We start from the raw sequence: 19,106 nt of genomic DNA on the forward strand, positions 1-19,106 counted from the left end.
TCTCTTGCGTGTTTATTAATTACTTGTTGGGAGCACTTTTGAGTTTTGTTGCAGGAGAGACGGCACCAGCTGCTTTGCAAGTACATACCGCGCTGCAGAAGCAGCTGGTGCCATTTCTTCTGCAACTTAAATTCGAATATCCTTAATTTGCTCTCTCGCTATTATTCTAGCTCCGCCTGTAAACTCTCCATAAGATATGTATGTATGTGTACATATATAATTACTCTGTAATCAGTTCATCTTGTTCATCTTTTGTTTCCTTACTTTCTTTAAAAGTTCCGGCTTTCTCGTTCGGATATCTACGCATATTTTCTTTTCTTTTCTTTTTTCTTTTAATAAAAACTTATTTAATTTCTCATTTTCCTACTACACCAACTCTTATTTGCTAGCTAGATTAATTTCCATATAGATTAAAGGTTGCTTAAGGAAATTAAAACATAGCACTAAGGTACGCTTAGTTTTTCGATAACCAGCTGATTTTAACTGTTAATAATGGTGTTTAAGAAACGCTCATCAATAATTCTTCCGAAAGTAATACTTCAATTCCAAAACTACTGTGCGGTTTATTTCAAATTAATTACAGTACCGCAGTACCTTGAGTTTGATTATCTTGGCATCTTGCTGCTGTTATTTAATGTATATATATTGATTCTCTTACTTGATATATATTGATTTCCTTACCAAATTTTCCCCAAATTTTCAGTAGATTAATTGATACTATCTGAGAATGTTATAATGAAACTACTTGCATGTCTGATGAACAGACATTGATGCATGTAGCAAAAACTTTGGCATACAAAAAAGAGAGAAAACTTAAAAAAGACATGTAATATATACATCTATTTGAGAAGAAGAAGAAAAAGATAATACCAACCTTTCATTTCTCTGCTAATTTTAATAAATTAATTTCTTTCTTTCCTTCTTTCTTTTTCTCCTTTTTGGTTTTTTGTTTTGAACCACATTGAAATTTCGTTTAAACAAACAAATTAAGGTAAAATAACATAGTTAGAATATAAATCAAGATTGATTTACAAACAATCGCCTATTGGCCAAACTATTATATTAATTGTACTTTTACACCGAAGATACCAGGTAAGGAAGCTGATGTAGTTGAGAAAATGATGATTGCATACCAGATCTGAGCTTCAAAATAGACGCCTCCTTCTTTATCAGATTTGGTTCTTCTAACTAGTATCATGATGGATTTCACAGAGATCAATTGTTATTGAATGAATCTTCTAGATCTGTGCCTGAAGAAAAACAAAAACAAAAACAAAATTATGGGAACTGATATTCAGGAAAACCCTAACCCTAACGATTTTTTTAAAAAAAGAGCATGACATCCCCAATGTTTTTGGAGGCATAAACTTATGAGCTTTTTTTAACATAATTTTACTTGTTTTATCCAAATGAAAAATTAAAGCAGATGAGTGACAGAATTAAAGAGAAAGAGATGAAGAAAGTTGATAATTAACAAAACCTAATTTCGTGTACTTAAATGTCACTGTGCTGCAGCAACTCAAACCAAAATCAGTAGACTGACGACATTTGATATATATATATAGAGGATGAAGGGAGTCTTGTCACCGGGAGATGGCGCTTACGGCGTTATTTATGCACAACTTAGTTAATGCAATTAAGAGGTAGTAGGTGCTATCTCTCCGGCGACAAGAATCCCTGTAGCCCCCCTCTCTCTCCTGCTCCCTTGCCGCAAGCTATGACTGCCTTTGTGTATGAAAATTGACCGATTTATAGAGAGAGCATTGTGTTTGCCTTTGCAAAGTGCATACGTGTACGTGCATGCGTCATATGCTGTAAGCATTGATGAATGATCCATTGATAATAATCTAGTGGAGTATAACAACTATAATTTTTTGTCGTTAATTTATTATTTTTCTTAGATATTTACTTTTTGATATTTATTTATTTTCTTTGAAAATATGAATCTTTTCTGAATAGAACAATTTGACTTCTTTCTTTATGCAAAGTCCAAATCATCAACTAGGTTATAAAATTTGGTGTGATAATAAAATAAGTAATTTTTTTAATTAAAAAAATTAATGAATAATTCAAATTCCTCTCCTCCAACGTGAGAGGAGTTCAAATCTCAAATTTGTTATTCGACCCTAAAAGATTTTACATTGTTATAATAACTAGCCTAGCACCAGCAATAAAATTTTCATGATGCGTGAAAATAGGTGATTTGATCTCCATATTTACGGAGATGTTTCTACCTCAGATCAAATTAAAGTCGAATAGTTGTGCTCATAATGCATATATTTTCAATATTCTAAGCTTGAAGCGTGTGCATGAACAGAATTAGGCTTTGTATGCTCTACCTTTCATCTCAAAAAAGGTAAATAAATGGTGCAAGACAGATCATGAAATGCTTGGAAAAGACGATGAAGATTTAACAATTATTGACCACAAAATACCTTTTTTTGACCTTTTGCTAAAGCAGAAATAATTTCTAACCATATTAAATTATATATTATTCAACCTTTTAAAATTAATGGTCTGTAAAGAAGCATTAATACGTCAACTTTTCATGGGTACCATTTAACCCTGCTAATTACGCTCATTGCGGTAGGCAAAAGTTCGACATTCTCGATTTTGTACAACATAACTCAGTTGAATCAAAGATTATTGGATTACATGGTATAATGGGGGAGTCAAACAAATTGAAAATGTTCTTAGATCAATTAGTTGATTAATGAAATGGCCACTCACCCTAATGGGGTAGGCGAGCTAATATTCAGATTCTTGCAAATATGTATTCCCGTTTACAGATCTTTCTTCAGGGATAAAATCCACAGAATCTTTAAAGCCTTATGCTCCGTCTTGTATTCGATCTGGTGCTGTGATTAATCCATAAGATTGCTATTGACAAAAAAAAAAAAATCACTACTCTAATTGACAGAAAAAATTAAGTTGAGATCTAATTAAATCTAATATATATAAAACTGATAGAATAGATATCTAAAAAGAAATTCAACACGACATATAAAAATAAATTAAAAGAAAAATTGGGGAATGGAAAACCAACACAAACAAATTAAGTCTCTCACTCTGACCTTATAACCTCAATGATTATTAAAAACGAAGTTCAACCCACATAGGTGGATTAAGAATATGGCAGGGATTTCTTTTAAAGAAGCACTCAATATTTCCATCTTCCATGTTATAGATTCCCATATCTATACCTCCACCTCCTGTCTGAATCTTGATATTCATGCTCAAATAAGACTGAAGAATGTAATCTACAGTTAATGAACAGTTTTCCTGGCTGAGATCGGGGGAAATTTTAATAAGCCATCCCCGGGAAGAAAAATTACCTTGCATGGTTTGCTGATTCTGGTAAAGCTACAAGGCTACTTCTGCCCTTTGAAAGACTGAAGAATGTAATCCCTACATTATCATTATGATGGTCTTCTGCTAATGATACTTCCCGAGGAAACATAAGCCAAGCAATCTGCTGACAAGATTTGTACTTGATGTTGAAATTGTCCTGCGGATTCGCTGCCTAGCTTCGATCTCCATGAGGTGCAAGCACCAGCAAAAGATTCAAAATCCTCCCACAGCTGTATCCTACTTGCAATTTCAAACACAAGGCTGCAATCAAGTTCTGCTCAATTGCGAGCTTCGGCCACCTGCGATGTCATGTGGCTATTACCTAGCTACGGATTAATTTCCAAGCTTTTATACTGTAGTTTTATATATTAATAGCCCTCTTTTGATTTACAGACAGAACACAACTGATCTGATCTCAAAATTAATTAAGTGGATTAACTAGGAGATTTCCCGGTTGCATGCGGATTTCAAGTTGGAGTTGGATTTGGATTCGGATTCGGATTCGGAGTCACTCTTCTTTCTTTGTTCACGTTTCTGCAATAGGCCTAGAATATATATCTTTTCTTCTCAAAATGCTATCTACACAGTATAACCTTGATAGACTTGGTTTTTTTAAGCAGGCCAAAACCACACTTATATATATTAACATACATTTCACGATATTAATATTTCAAGTATAATCTAATAGCCAAAGAACAGTTGAGTTCCAAAAATAAATAGGTCCCAAACAAACCAAAGACAGTTCTAAATGCCAGCTGCTTTAACTTATCAACTTTAGAGCCATCACCATCTGTTTGGAGGTCCAATCAAAAGGCCTTGATAGCCTTGGTTCAGTATTCAGGGCTCAGCACAATTATCTAGGGCTTTTCATGTTTTTAAAGCCTCTTAATTTATATAACTTCAAGCGCTAAGTCAAGCTTATATATTTTAAAGCCTTAGGTAATCTATTCTCGGCCAACACAACATTTTTCCTTTATTAACTTTTTTCTCGGGTTCTTATAACTTGACAAGGTAATGTGGGTAATGTTAGTCGTAGACTTACTTGTGCTTGAACTTTATCTATGATACTACATAGCAATCTCATTAGCTTAAAAAGCTTCTATTATTATTTTTTAATCAATTCACGCATATTCGTGACACTTGAATCTAGGACCTAAGACCAAAGGAGACAACCCCTCGCTATTAGAATTATACTTTGGCCTCAGCTTAAAAAAGGTATATAATTAGCACTACAACAATATTTTGATTTGTGGAATTATTTCTCCAACATTACAGTATTGATATGTATATAATTCATAGTTGAAACTTATAAATATTAACTCTTTGCTCTTAAAATACTGGAGAGACTTAAACCGTTGACCTCAAGAACTACATAAGAAGATGCCGATTACTCAATTAATGAGTAATGTGCATTATGGTTTTAAATTTAGGTGGTATTAATTAATTTATTTTTTTTATCATAAATTTGGATGAGCCTAATTTTTTTTTAATATGATAAGTACATCTAATTTGTAAAATAAATATTTTTGTTATTTTTTAATATTACATTACAGAGAATAAAATTAACCTATTAATTAATGATAAAGTTGTATTAAAAAATGATTTTATTAGGCAATTTATCTTATTTTATCAAAAAGGGGACCAATTAACCTATTAGTTAATTAATTATATTCAGTTGCATACGCACATAAATGAAGCCAAGAGACGGTGCACCTTAACTTTGATAGCCGAGTCATGAAATGGATTAACTAAACGCAAAACAACATATAAGAAATTTGAAACCATCACCATCACCATCACCATCACCATGAACCTAATACAAATAATTAATTGGGCTAATAATTATTAAAAGAAGAAGAAAAAAAACATATACAACTATTTAATAGAGAGAGAGAGTAGACTGAGATAGACAACACCCATTTGCTTTAAGGAAACCGAAGGGTCATAAGCAGGAGACATACGCAACAACGACAGAGCTTAATTAGCACAAAAGTGAGGAAAAATTATAAAGGAAAGTAATCGAAGCCAAGCCAAGGCCTGCATGAATTTTAAGGCAAGCACATGCTAGAAAAAGAAATTAAAAGAAGTTCAGGGGCTCTTGTCGCAGGAGCGTTGGCACCTGCACCGGCCACCGTGTGTATGTGGTGTCGCAAGTGCCAGCATCCTGTGACAAGAAGCCCTAAAACTTCTTCGCTCACATTTTTGCTACCCTCTTCTCTTCTCGTTGTTCATCTATAAATGTTTTCATTCACAGGTATGAATCTATATATTAATTCTTCATATATGTTTTCTTAGGTATGAATCTATCTATATATTAATTCTTCCTTCTTTATTTCGTAGCCAAACGATTTCTTTATTATTATCTTCAATAATGCGTCGAGTCTTAGCTACTCTCATTATGCATCGACTACTTCCACTAGATTCTTGTCGTGTAAATATTTCAACTGATATGAAAATAATAAAATACATAACATATGATGAGTAAAAGTTACATAATCCTAGAATTTGATTGAGTGATTTTCAATATATATATATATATATATATTGGGGCAAGTTACCATATTTGAATTCTGAGGAGGTAGAGAGGGTTAAAAAATTAATTTTTGGTTTTATCCACTCTTATTGTATGGGGAAAAAATAAATGAGGAGTAATCAAAATTATTCTTATACTAGAATCATGTTCAAATCATGATGCTAGTTGGAGGACGATTAATTCTACTTAGAAATTGTAATTATGTCTGTAAAAACAATAGAAAGTTGCCAATTATTGATCATTTCTTGAAAATTTTGAAAATTAGCCATATATAAAATAAAGGAAATATCGTTATCCCTTTCCATCAAGGTCAATTTTTGTATGCTTTAACTATAAGATGTGGTCCTGTCAAGTTGCTTATCAAAATATTTACTAGGTCAACACATGGATTATGCAAATCCAATTGATCTAAGACTACATAGTTGGATCAATATTCGATATGAAATTATTTATTGATTTTTCATCAATGAAATTTAAGCTTCTTTCATCAACCATGTGACATCATTGTCTGAGATAAGAGGATCGAGCTCAAAGAGGTTGTGTCACCTACAGCTGTTTTATGCTGACAACACATATATAATTAAACATGAAATTAATCCCATTAATTTTTGTTTTATTTTTTTTTAAAGAAAAGTCATTTACATATCCTTGTCAATAGGACATTTAATTATTGTCAATTGATAAAAACTATATATATCAAGCTGTTCATATAATCATGGATTTAACGGTCAAACGTGGATTACAAAAAACAAAGTCTCTTACGTCTCTATATACATAGGCTATGGGATCCAGAAGATAATGACAAAACTGATAGTTTCATCCCTACCTATTAAATGACACATGACTATAAAGACGAATAAGAGTACTGAAGTTGAAAAGACCCGTTACATGGGATGAGGAAACCGTCTGAGAGCTCCAGCTATTTAGAGTTGACAAGTTAATTAAATTAATTTATAGGTTTTGATGACATAATTAATTATAAAATGCAATAGCTAATATTAAAGTTTGTAACTATCAAATAGTCTCCTAAAGTGTAGGCCACTTGTCCCTTGTCCCTAGGTAATATTAATTTCCTAATGCCACCTTCCTTAGGTAAGAAAATGCCTTTTGAGCAAACATTGAATAAAAAGAAGCAAACGATAATCTTCTTCTCATACAGCTGAGAAGAAGAAGAAGAGACAATGTTCAACCTAATAAGGCATGCAAGAGAGGAGCAAAGCAATGCTAGCTGATCAGAAAGAGATGTAAAGGGGCTTCTGTCGCAGGAGAGATGGTGCCTACCGCATAGCTCTTGCTTGCTGGTTTGTGCATTAATGTCATCACAGCAATATGTAATTAAGCATCATCTTTCCTGGACTGAAGCCCATCATTTTCTTTCAGTAGCAGTGTAGCACCATCGTTGAGAAAGAGGTACGTTTCCATTTTGTTTTGTTTTGTTTTAATCATTTTATTTATCTGTTCTATATGTTGAATTCATGCATGGTTTATAGGGACGACGATATATTAGTATTTGTTTTGTAAAGCTATCGTGAGTTAGAATTTCTCGTGTCAGTGTGATGGGGATTGAATCTCTATCAAATTAATCTGGCTTAAATTTTTATAACTCCAGTGTGTAACTACCAAGATAAATAATTTAGCAAGGAAATAAAAAGAGGATTTTTAATCCTATTCCCATCAAGATCCGGGCCCAAATATGTTTAAATCTTAATAAGATCTACATAACTGATTAACTCAAGTCGATTGTGCTTATTTTATAAGAATCAGTAAAGACCTTTTTACTCTTTACATATAAAATTATAAATTGTAGAAACGAACGATATGTAGTTTAAGTTTCAAAGCATCAGACGACATGATGTAAAAGTAGAAAAATTAACCTACATCAAGTCATCTTGAAGAAAAAAAATGGACAACAAGCGTTATAGAGTATGCACCGCGGTACTCTGTATGACTAGTTGTTTTCTCTATATTGACAATACAACGTGTCGTACTCAAAAACCATAATCAAACGACATATCTCTGAAGTACCTAACTTCATCAAATTTAATGAATTAAATGCTATCGTATAAGAAAGAAGAAAACTCGAAGCTGCGATCTTTTTGAGAGTCTAGTGTCTAAGCTAAATTACAAACACAAATGGGAATTGAAAAGTAGAAACCAATTCACTGTGGATCCATTGTATGTTTAATTTTTTTTTCACTAAGCATATACATGAATTTTTATTCTTTTACCCTTAGGGCCTACTTGGTATTGATGTGTTATAGTTTTTAAACCAAATTTGCTATGAAAAAAAAAATCTATAGTTGAGATATAAAACTATATTGTGTCTAGTAAATATGATCAAAAACTAATTAAAAAAAATAGTAAACTTATTAAAAAAATTTCTTCAGATAACTATTAGATGAAATCAATTTAACTTAAAAATTATAAATATAAATATTTATTAAACAATTTATTTTTATATCTATTAAGTCTCAACTTTCATACAACACCACCAAACAGACCTTGGAGGTATGTCTATTAAGCCGCACCTGCCCTCCCATCTCATTCATTCCCATTAATTTGACATCTCGCTATTTGTTTTAAATTACAATAAGAGGTGTGGATTCTCACACACTAGGAAGACATAAATGCACATACAGTCATAATAGTATCTAGGAAAATACATTGACCCCACTCAAATTTATCAAAAGGAGACCTATTTTGGGTCACCAGCCACAATTAGTGCAAGGAGGCCTTTTGTGACAGTCTAATACGAATTTAAAGAAATTCATCTGAAAGTAGCGTGTGGGCCGTATAGCTCGAAGCACAGCTGTACTTTCAGTGGGTTCATTTCATATGGGCTACCTCAAAAATCTACTGGGCTTTTCAACTTAATGATTCCCTTCCTTCACTTGCATGCACATGTCTATCTCTGACTCTCTCTGTACAGGTGTTGCTGTATTTAAATGATAATGACATTATTATGGTCTGTAATCGGTATGGAATTGGTGTAAATAAGCGACCAAACAGCTTAAGCGGACTCCTGTCCTGTCATGACTTATAGACGATGAATCCTCAGCAAATGATACGGTAGATCGCCCGTTAGAATTGATAATAAGAATTTGTATATGAGAGAACAAAACACATAATCACTTAACAACAATGGCCTACTCATTTAGATTGAAACTACAAATCATAAATCATAAACTAATAGCAAGGCAGCATAATCAATATGACATTTTTTCCGTTCCTGATCAGGAATCAAGGAATCAAATCACCATACCACATTGTATTTGGAGCAAATGGTCGTTCTCTTAAATACAAAGGCACATAGACCATAGAACCAATATTTCATGTTGTTTTCTTTTTACTAACATTAACTCGGCCTAATGTTGTTGTTCCATTGCATCCTCAAATCCTGAACAAGCATTGTTGTTGGGTGTAGAAGTTGATCATGGAAAATGTAGAGAAACGCAAAAAGCAATGAGGCTGAATACGTTGCGTATACCGGAATATTCTGGCCGGTAAGTAATGCGTTCCGTAGCTGACATCCTTTGATTAAATCCATCACATTCGTGTAATGCTATAAAACAGAGTTATGCAACTCAACAAATTGGAGAGGGCATCTATAGATTCACCATTCTTTCTATCACCTACACAAGGAAAATTGGTTACATGATCATATCGTCTTCTATCTGTTGTTGTAGACTAACCCAATTAATTTGGGAAGCTCCTGGTATTGCGGGTTTTTGTTCTAGTTATTTGCATTGCCTTGGCCGGAATTTCTCCTTCGATAACAGAGAGGTGATTAAAGTTCCAAGCCTTTTAGCTCCGAGGCCAGGCCTGAGGACAGTGGTATTACCAACAACAGAGCATGGATCACTCCCATTCTTCCTACTCCCAATGCACCAACCACCCGGAGTCACCATCCCGGGGTTCCTAGACAAGAGCTCTGAATCAATTTTGTCAAGCACTGGATCTTCACGGGGAAACTTCCTTGCAAACGGGGCATTACTGTCAACCATCCTTTGCATGTCAGCAAGGTTAAGGTAGTGGGGATGTTGCTTGGGAGGGTTGTCCCATGAGATGAAATGCAGGTCAGAATTCACAGTGGTGTTACGAAATTCTTGAGCATTACAAATGACAGTGTGAAAGTAGCCTTCTGGGGATGATAAGAAGTTGGCATAGTACATCAGAACCGTTCGAGGAAGGTTGTCCCATCCCCATATGCAATAATCAATAAACGACCGAGAAAGTGCCATCCAGGCTGAACCTGTGATATAAAAGTAGATATTTTCAGTTCAGTAATTCACCAAACCTGTGCAAACTTTATACATCCAGTCCTACATATCTGGCACACCTACCAGACCCCAGAGCACAAGAAATATAAGCATTTAAAAGCCACTCTTTGGCACCCTTTGGCTCATCTACATCAAAGCATACTTTTGACTTGGAAGCTAGCAGGTATACGCATTTTGAATATTATGAAGTTAGTGAAAAATAACAAATAAAAAATAAAAAACAATGCTTGAAGTTTATGGAATAAGCAAATATCATATCAACGTGCGCATATAATGTCAAAGAAATGAATGATGAACAAAGGAACATTATCGTAAAGCTGAATATAAAACAACATCCCTAAAATGAACAAAACCGCACTTAATTGATGATTTGATGTCGAGTTGCAGGTAACATCACTTCCTATCTCACGATAATTTGATAGCATTCTTCTTCCAACTAACTTCAGGTAAGAAGACAGTTGCAGCAATCAATGAATTTGCAAATTTCTTTCCCCCTACATTCTGCTCCTAAAATATGATTTGGTAAACATCAACATCAAGTTTCCCTAAAGGAGTGTGTACAACTTAACACGGATCTAGGTTCAGTGAGATGTTGCACACAAGCATATTCAGCAGTCTCAGAGTCATGCACTCTGACTTTTATTTGCTTGGTTATATGTGATCCAATGCAAGAACTCCCAGCAACTCATTATAACAGAAAGCCAGCAGGAGACTGGGTAGCTTATAATCGCTGGGGACTGGGGTCGTGGCTTAAATCAGAAATCCATATCACTTTGGATCAAAACCAAAAGTTGTCACTCTAAACAAAGAGGACATGAAGCAATTCAAAACCATATCAAAAGATAGCTAGAAACTTAACAACCTGTTGTCTCAGGAAACTAAAGCGTGATTCAACAATTCAACCATCTAACTAATTTCCATTCTAAACAATTAAACATTTGCCCCAATTTTTCAGTAACTAAGTATCCGTTTGGGACCACAGAAAATAACTCTAGCATGTGATCAGCCAACAGAAGAGGATTATTCGAAACCCAATTTGCAAACTCAACAGCACATAAATGGAATTTGAAAAAGGAAAAGCACCTGTAAAGAGTTTGAATGCTGACGGAACACTCCTCTTCTGGGTAACCCAAAAAACATCCGCTTTCTTACTCATATACAACCCTGGATCTATAATTATCGGTTTTGCCCTCTGAAACCTACCAATCATCACAAATAAGAGCTTCAAAATCAGCTCCGATGACACAAAAAAGAAGCGCAGAAAAAACGCAAGACAAAATGATTAATCAATCAACTTACTCTTTCCACCCAATGTCACTCGTATGATCAATAAAGTTCAGATCCCTCGGCAAATACGAAAAAGCATCCAACAGATCTAGCAAACACAAACCCATTACAAATTAACAAAAAATTAAAAGGAAAAAGAAAAAAAGAAATTCAATATTTAAAGTCAAATAAAGACATAGGTAAGGTAACTCACCGTCTTGAGTAACAAGCGGGTAATCAGAAGCGCTAAGATTAATAAACCAATCCCAGTCCCCACCTTCCCTCAACAGAACGGCAGCGGCATGCAGCGTATTAGCGACCATAGTGGGTCCGCGGTAGGTGACAAGATTAGCCTTGGTGATCATCTTGACATTACTGAACTTGTTAAACAAATGAAAGCCGTTGACAAAGTTCTGCAGATCTAAGCGCTCGCTCTCGGAAGACGCCCTGTCCAAGTGAACGACGTAGACGTTGTTGGGGTGGTAGAGGGCCAAAAGGGTGCGCTTGATCATGTTGCCGTCGCCGACGGATCCGGAGATGAGGTAAGCGAAGCGAGGGGGGGGAGGGAGGAGGGAGACGGGAGTGGGCTGGAGCTTCGACTCGACGAAGATGGAGGGATTAGAGTAGGAGGAGGAGTTGGCGGAGAAGGAGAAAAACGACGTGGCGGTCGGGGAGGTGAGGGTTGTGAGGAAGATTAGGAAGATGGAAACGACGGAGCCGACGGCGAGCGGGAAAATCCATTTGTTGGGGGGGTGGTTGTGGCTTCTGAAGTGCGAGTAGTAGGTCTTCAGCTTCTTCATTATTGGTATCAAATTCCGACGACGACGACGAAACGGCGGCGTCTGGTGGGGGTTGAGATTTTGCGGATTGGGTTGGGGAATTTGTAGGAGGGGGGAGGGGAGAGAGAGAGAGAGAGACGTACGTGGTAAATACGGAGAAGTACGCGAGTCAGCGTGGCGCCGTGACTGATGGGCACAAATCCTTCAACTCCAATTCAATTCTCACTGATGCTGCTGCAGGAGACTGACCAGGAGAGAGAGAGAGAGAGAGAGAGAGTGTGTGTATGTGTACGTGTTTTTTTTTTTTTTAAATTTATTTTTGAGTTAATTTGGTTTTGGTGCTGGTGGTGTTACAAACAAGTGCCCTTTTTTCTTCTACTTCTCTTATTAGTCTCCTGGACTCGTTTTCACATTTCAATCTGAAATTTTGCCACCAAACCGGCTTTCCTATGTGATTCAACAGTTTGCTTAATATATATACACACACACACACTGACACACACACTGACTTTTTACTTTTTTGTATATATAATATTCATAAGTATTTATTTAATTTTAAAAAAAAAAAACTTAAAATAATGTTTTTTAAGCGATTTTGTGGATGAACTCTCAAACACGGTATATATTTGGAATTGGTTAAAACTTCTAAGAAGAGAAAAAAAACACTTAACTTGTTAGTTATATCTTTTGAGAAAAAAAAAAAAAAAAAGCAGTAGAAATTGTTTTCTCTTACGAGAAAAGTGTGTCCAAAGGAGTAGGAGTAGGAGACTCAAACTCAATAATATAAATTTCCTGACAAGTAACAGTGATGGACTTGAATAACAAAAGGGGTTTGTTTAGGTAGATTAGGTCACATCGAAGCCATAGATTTTGTCAATAAATTTCTCCTCCGTAAATTAAGTGAATGTCATTTTAATCAAAGTTTATGGTCTTTATCTCTACATTTGCGCATCCGTATCAACCGGCCACCAAATAAAATTATCAAAAATGTTTTTGTGTTCGTGTTTTCTTTTTCCTTTTTTAAGCCCAAAAAAAAAAAAAACGCTATTCAGTTTTTTTTAAAAAAAAAAAATCCAAATAATAGGAATGCAATTCTGGTCAAATTGATAAGCATTTTTGAAATAATAAATGCTTTCAAGATAATCACAACATTTTTCCAAAAGTTTGTTGAGTGGGTAGTTAACCGCAAGCGAAAGAAATATTAAATGCTTGAAGTGCGCTGCCGAAACTCCATAATGCAAGTGATCATATGTTAATAAAAGAACAGGAGTGTAATCTAAATCACTCTTATTATAATCTAATTACCGAAACAAAATTGAAGTCCACATTCGAAACTCTAAATCACCGATTTTTTTATGTTTTAATTTTGTATTTTTATATATACAAATCCCAATTGGCACGAAACTCATTGAAGGATTGTCTGGTCAAAGTTCAATTGCTTTGGTTTGAAAGAAATTAATCAAAGATTTAATTGAGGCGCATAAAATGCTGGCTCCAATTCTAAAATATTACATGATATAAAAAATTTATTCAATCCTTGCAATTCATTCATCGATCTCTACACACAATGGGGAATAATTGCATTTTACCAAACAAAAAGTCTTTTAAATATTCATGGTGGGCCCAAATTCACAGGCCACATCACCAACCAATCTAGCACATAAGAATGATCCTAACCCTTCATCAAGATCAATCTCTATCATTGAAACTGTCGTGGTACCCACTTTCATGTTATCTATCATTTTGGACCTATTAATTTATAGTCAGAAGCGTACTTATTTGTATAATTGCATTAAGGACCCATGATTAGTCTGGTTTTAGACATTATGATTGCACAAGGTGAACCTAACAAGCATTTTATATTTTTTTTTGGTTATTCTTTGTAGATTGTCTAACGAATAGCAAGCAAAATAGAAGTTACAAGACACAAAGTTTGAATCGGAGTTCGAGAATTTGATTTTATGAGCATTTGAGATAAGATTGAGGTCATTTAAACAATAATGTGATTATTAAACAATTATATTTCTCTTTCTGTTCTGAGTCAATATAAGGGTAAATGTTCTTGAAGTCGGTCTTTTTTTATCACTAAAATGTGTATTCAGAAGAAAAGCAAATAGGGAAAGAAAAAAAAGAAAAAATAAATGGGAATTGACACCCACACGACGCAACGTGATCATGCCCAATGTGGAAGTACTAAAATTGAACATAAATAAATAAGTGTAGAATTTGGTTGAAAATGAAGAGATTTCATTTATTTTTTTCAACAAGTATACGTAAACCGTTGGCCTAACCGTTTCCATCAACCAGTAAATTCACATTCCACAAACTACTAGGCTTAAATTTAGCTTCCCGTGGCTGCAATTCGGACAAATTCTCTTTCCATATGATTGTGATAGGAAAAAGAAATTAAATAAAAAGTTAGAAGCAGCTGAGCTGAGGGCTTTTCTTTTGACCTTTATCTCGTGGGACAAAAAAAAAAAATGTATGTTCTTATTCCATCAATTATAATATATTACGTCACATTCATTTGTGATGAAAATTAGTTGTTCTAGAAGTGAACCAAATTCTCCCTCTTTCTTTCTTTTAATGTGGACTAAATTAGAATTTTGCGACATGAACGATAATCTTGAAGTTAGAAACAAGATGGGGAAATTAAAGAATTAGAAAGAGACAGGCCATATGCATTGGCATATTCACCTGAGCCTAGAGCTAAGAACAAAAAATAATAAAAAGTAAATAAATAAATGCCAATGAGATGAGATAGATAAGGTGATAAATGTGACAATAAATTTTGCAATTTTGCATTCAAAGCCGAAAGGAAAGAAGTTAAAATACGGGCCATGGTGGAGTCCGTGAAGCCTGCTAATTTTAGATTTGGGTGTCCGGTTAGAATAACCAGATCCAAAGAAAGGAATCGTCTGGGTCTGTGCAAATTGAATAAAATTTATTGCTTACACTCCTTTTACTTCCTCTTCTGGCATAGCTTTTATGAAAGCAATCAAAACTCAAGCACTATTTGCAGATTAGAAGTTCGAATAAACCTTGCAAAATTATGTATCGCATGATTATAAGTGATTGAAGGCAGGAGTTTTTCTCTTTTCCTATGTGATTTGCACGTTTCAAGCTTGAACCAAAGAGTTTTCGTTTGGTACAAGATAAAAAAAAAAAAAAAAATGCGGTTGTTTCGTTGTGTAAGATAATGCTTCTCTAAATTGTTTAAGTTGTCTTAGGGGAAGATATGGACCGATGACAAAAACAAGCTACAAGCGTATCCAAAGAGTATGTGAGAGTTTGAACGCAAGACTCAGGCTTTGATACCACCACATTCGATGAGGGATTAAATTGTTGAACGCCGCTACTTGTGTTGAAGCAAAAACATGAAATACTTAAACCGTTGATTTATCATCAATTTTATGATGAAATAATTTTGCTTAAATCTACTAATCATGTGATTTGAAAACAGAGCAATGTACAGATTAATTAGTAACAAAATTCAATTTACAACAACGGTACCGAGGAACTTATAGGATCCAGTAGAAGCGGGATTCTTAAACCAGTGATGAGTTAAAAGTTCTTCTTTTGTTCATCCTATTCATGATTCGCGATGCATCGTTTAATCTGTTTGCTCTTTCATAAATACCAGCAACGACATGATGCAACTCCTTTTTGTTAATGTTTGAATCAGAGTCCAGTCTCTCAAAGAGCGACTCTAACATGTTGAAGTCCTTCCTTGCACCATATAGACTCAGCATCTGGAAATGAACTTGATCTGAAAAAACGCACCCTTCTTCCTGCATCTCTGAATACAAATCATCCGCCGTCTCAAATTCTCGCAGCTTACCATAAGAATTCAGGACAAGAGCAATTATATGAGAATCAGGAAAGTACCCAGCACTTCTCATCTTCTCAAACACCTCAATAACATTAGCATACTTCTTGTTCCTGGAAAAAAGCTCAATCATGCACCCAAAAACTGATATATCCTTTACCTCCCCAGCATCAAAAGCCTGACGAAAAACCCATGTAGCCTCTTCTATCCTACCAGCTCTAGCAAGGATTGTTATTGCAGTTTCCCTAGGGATAGTATTTGGCTGCCTAAGCTCATGAAGCAAACGCTTAGCATGAGCAACCAAGCCTACTCTCTCATAAGCAACAATCATGGTCTGATAAAGCACCGGATCAATTTCAACCCCAGAGCTCCTCAACTTCTGAAATAACATTGCAGCCCTATCCAATTTGCCTGCCTTCCCCCATATAGCAATTATTGTGGAGTACGTAATGGCATTCGGTTCAATCCCTCTATTCTGCATCTCTTGCATGAGATTAGTAGCCTTTTCATGCTCAAGAGACTTCCCATAGATTTTAATCATTGTGTTATACGTAACCACATTCTGCTCAATTTCCTTCCTTTGCATTAATCTAAACAAATGAATAGCCTCCCCAAAAAGCTCGGCCTCTCCGTAAACCCTCAAAAGGGTATTATAACTAACAACACTAGGATCAATTCCCATCTTCCTCATGCTCCAAAACAACCTATCTGCGTCCTTAGCCATATCTAACTGACCATAAACATCAATCATTATATTACAAGTAGTGAGATCAAGCGGGCAATTCACTTCATTCATCTCAGCAAACACAGAGAGCGCCTCAACAAATTTATGATTCTCAACATAAAGATTCAAAAGCGTCGAATAACTTACTGTATCTGGCTTAACGCCCTGTTCCCTCATTTCTTCAATAAGCAACCTAGCCTCTTTAAACAGCTTGGCTTTGCCAAAGACATTGATCATAGTATTATAAGCAACAAGATCAGGCACAATGCCCGAACTCTTCAACCTCGAAAAGATTGAAATTGCCTTAGAATAATCACTCAACTTCCTGGCAAGCTCAATCAAATTACTATACAACACAAGATCACCCGAAACACGGTCTTGCTCCATTTGCTGTAGCCAAGAAATTGCAGAATCAAACATGCCCTCTTTACCAAAACACGTTATAAGCGTCGAATAAGTATACCTATCAGGCGCAATCCCTCTCTGACGCATTTCATCAAACAGGCCGTGGGCGAGCTCCCACTGTTTCGCCCTCAGTACATTGCGTAAGACCACATTGTACGCAAACACTGAAGGCGAATACCTAGCCTCTTCATTGATCCAATCGAGAATTGCCACTGATCTCTGATAATTTTGTTCACGCGTGAGCAATGAAACCATGAAACGAATCGAAAGTTGCCTGTCTTTATAAGGTGACAATAAAGCAAACAGTTCGTGTTCATTCTGGGTTTCGCTTATCGACTTCAAAAGCTCGTTCATGTCTACACTGTGGTCTAAGTGAACTGGGGCTTTCTTGTTTGGGTGTCTGTAATACTTCGTCGTTTTGTCTGGCGTTCTTCTCCATGTGTCTTTGGATTTTGAAGGAGATGAAGAAGAAGAAGAAGCAGTAACGAAGGAAATTGGGATTCTGGGTTTTGTTGAGCGGTAAAATTGGGATTTGTTAAGAGAAAGTAGTGGAAGTAAAAATGAAGTAGAAGATGATAGTGTCTCTACCTGTACGGAAGTTGCTGATAAGGAGAACGTACACATGCTTTCAAATGGTTCCTACAAGTGCCCAAGTGGAGCAAGTTATAGAACTTGTGCGGTACGACGGCTAATTTTTAAAAATCTCTTCTGAAGTTTGGACTTGTTGCAAATAGATGATGAGAATTTATTTATTTATAAAAAATCTTCTACCGTTAGTTAACTTTAACATTGATCGTTAGTTAACTGTGTAAAGACAATATTACTCTTAACAACAGTTTGTAGACAGAAATAACTAAAAAAAAATTAAAATTGTTGGCGTAAAAAGCACAAACCCTATTTTTTGACAATTTTATCTTTGTCAATTCCAAAGATTTACAATATCATAGGTAAAGATTATAACTATTTCATTTTTAATTTTTTAATTTTATCTTTTTTGTAGAAACTTTAAGAAAATATAAATAATTTAAAGAGAATTTTTAAAATTTAAAATTTTATTTTTTTTATAGGAACTTTAAGAAAATATCAATAATTTAAAGAGGGTAAAATAGCCAATAATTTTAATTTTTTTTTAGTTATTTCCGTTTACAGACTGTTGTTAAGGGTAATATTGTCTTTGCACAGTCAACTAACGGTCAATGTTAAAGTTAACTGACGGTAGGGGGTTTTTTACAAATAAACAAATTCTTGCCATCTACTTGCAACAAGTCCAAACCTCCGGGGAGGTTTTTAAAAATTACCCGTGGTACGACATCTTCGCCTCGAAATATTATAGCTAACTCCTTTAAATTCTACCGTCTAAAAGCGTGTACACGTGACAAAAAAAATCGTTCGCATTAGAAATTTTTTTTATATATTATATATTAGTTAATTTCTAATACAAATATATTTTTAAATCGTATAGTTTAATAAATTTAGATTATATTGTTATTAAACCACTTAGTATTATAGTGTATTAAAAAATAATTCTATCAAATTGTACAATTTAACAGTATGTTAGCGTTAATAAAAAAGAGAACTTCTGCATTTAAGAATGATTAATATATATTGTGTGTGAAATATAAAATTTAATTAAGTATAATCATTAATTACATTGAGATTTTTTAAAATAAATGTATGCATGACATATATATATTAATGGAACGTAATACTATAAAATTTCTCCTTCACAATTCATATATTTTAAAAAATAACGAATCAGTGGACTCCCAAGAATATTGCTGTGTGGCAATATAGTTTAACATAATATAAGAAATGTCACTCACCAAATTAGTAGGTAATTTGGAGCTGTCTTTTTTCAGATGAAATTAGGAAAACGAGGTGAGAACCGTCGAGAAAAAAGATTTCAATCAAATCACTGTCAAGCATGTTCTTCTCTTTA

At 34.7% G+C, this 19,106-nt stretch overlaps 2 protein-coding genes and 2 non-coding genes across 4 annotated transcripts; 1 reads left to right on the top strand and 3 right to left on the bottom strand.

The window, feature by feature from the left end:
- Positions 1-1,548: 1,548 nt before the first annotated feature.
- MIR3627A (microRNA MIR3627a) lies at positions 1,549-1,701 on the bottom strand. Its single transcript, NR_161546.1, has one exon. It is a non-coding gene; the product is annotated as a microRNA MIR3627a (primary transcript).
- Positions 1,702-5,290: 3,589 nt separating this feature from the next.
- MIR3627B (microRNA MIR3627b) lies at positions 5,291-5,555 on the top strand. Its single transcript, NR_161547.1, has one exon. It is a non-coding gene; the product is annotated as a microRNA MIR3627b (primary transcript).
- A 3,516-nt stretch (positions 5,556-9,071) lies between these two features.
- LOC102614947 (beta-glucuronosyltransferase GlcAT14B) lies at positions 9,072-12,646 on the bottom strand. The gene is made up of 4 exons (XM_006482456.4): positions 11,645-12,646; positions 11,464-11,539; positions 11,248-11,363; positions 9,072-10,136 (listed from the first exon to the last, which is right to left on the bottom strand). Exons 1-4 carry the CDS (start codon positions 12,228-12,230, stop codon positions 9,622-9,624), a joined length of 1,293 nt encoding a protein of 430 aa, XP_006482519.1. The 5' UTR covers positions 12,231-12,646; the 3' UTR covers positions 9,072-9,621.
- A 2,946-nt stretch (positions 12,647-15,592) lies between these two features.
- On the bottom strand, positions 15,593-19,006 carry LOC102615243 (pentatricopeptide repeat-containing protein At5g39980, chloroplastic). Its single transcript, XM_006482457.4, has 2 exons — positions 18,991-19,006; positions 15,593-17,806 (listed from the first exon to the last, which is right to left on the bottom strand). The coding sequence occupies exon 2, from the start codon at positions 17,789-17,791 to the stop codon at positions 15,758-15,760; it is 2,034 nt and encodes a 677-aa protein (XP_006482520.1). The 5' UTR covers positions 17,792-17,806; positions 18,991-19,006; the 3' UTR covers positions 15,593-15,757.
- Positions 19,007-19,106: the final 100 nt, after the last annotated feature.

Source organism: Citrus sinensis, chromosome 6 (genome assembly GCF_022201045.2).
Source record: "Citrus sinensis cultivar Valencia sweet orange chromosome 6, DVS_A1.0, whole genome shotgun sequence".
NCBI classification, from domain to species: Eukaryota; Viridiplantae; Streptophyta; class Magnoliopsida; order Sapindales; family Rutaceae; genus Citrus; species Citrus sinensis.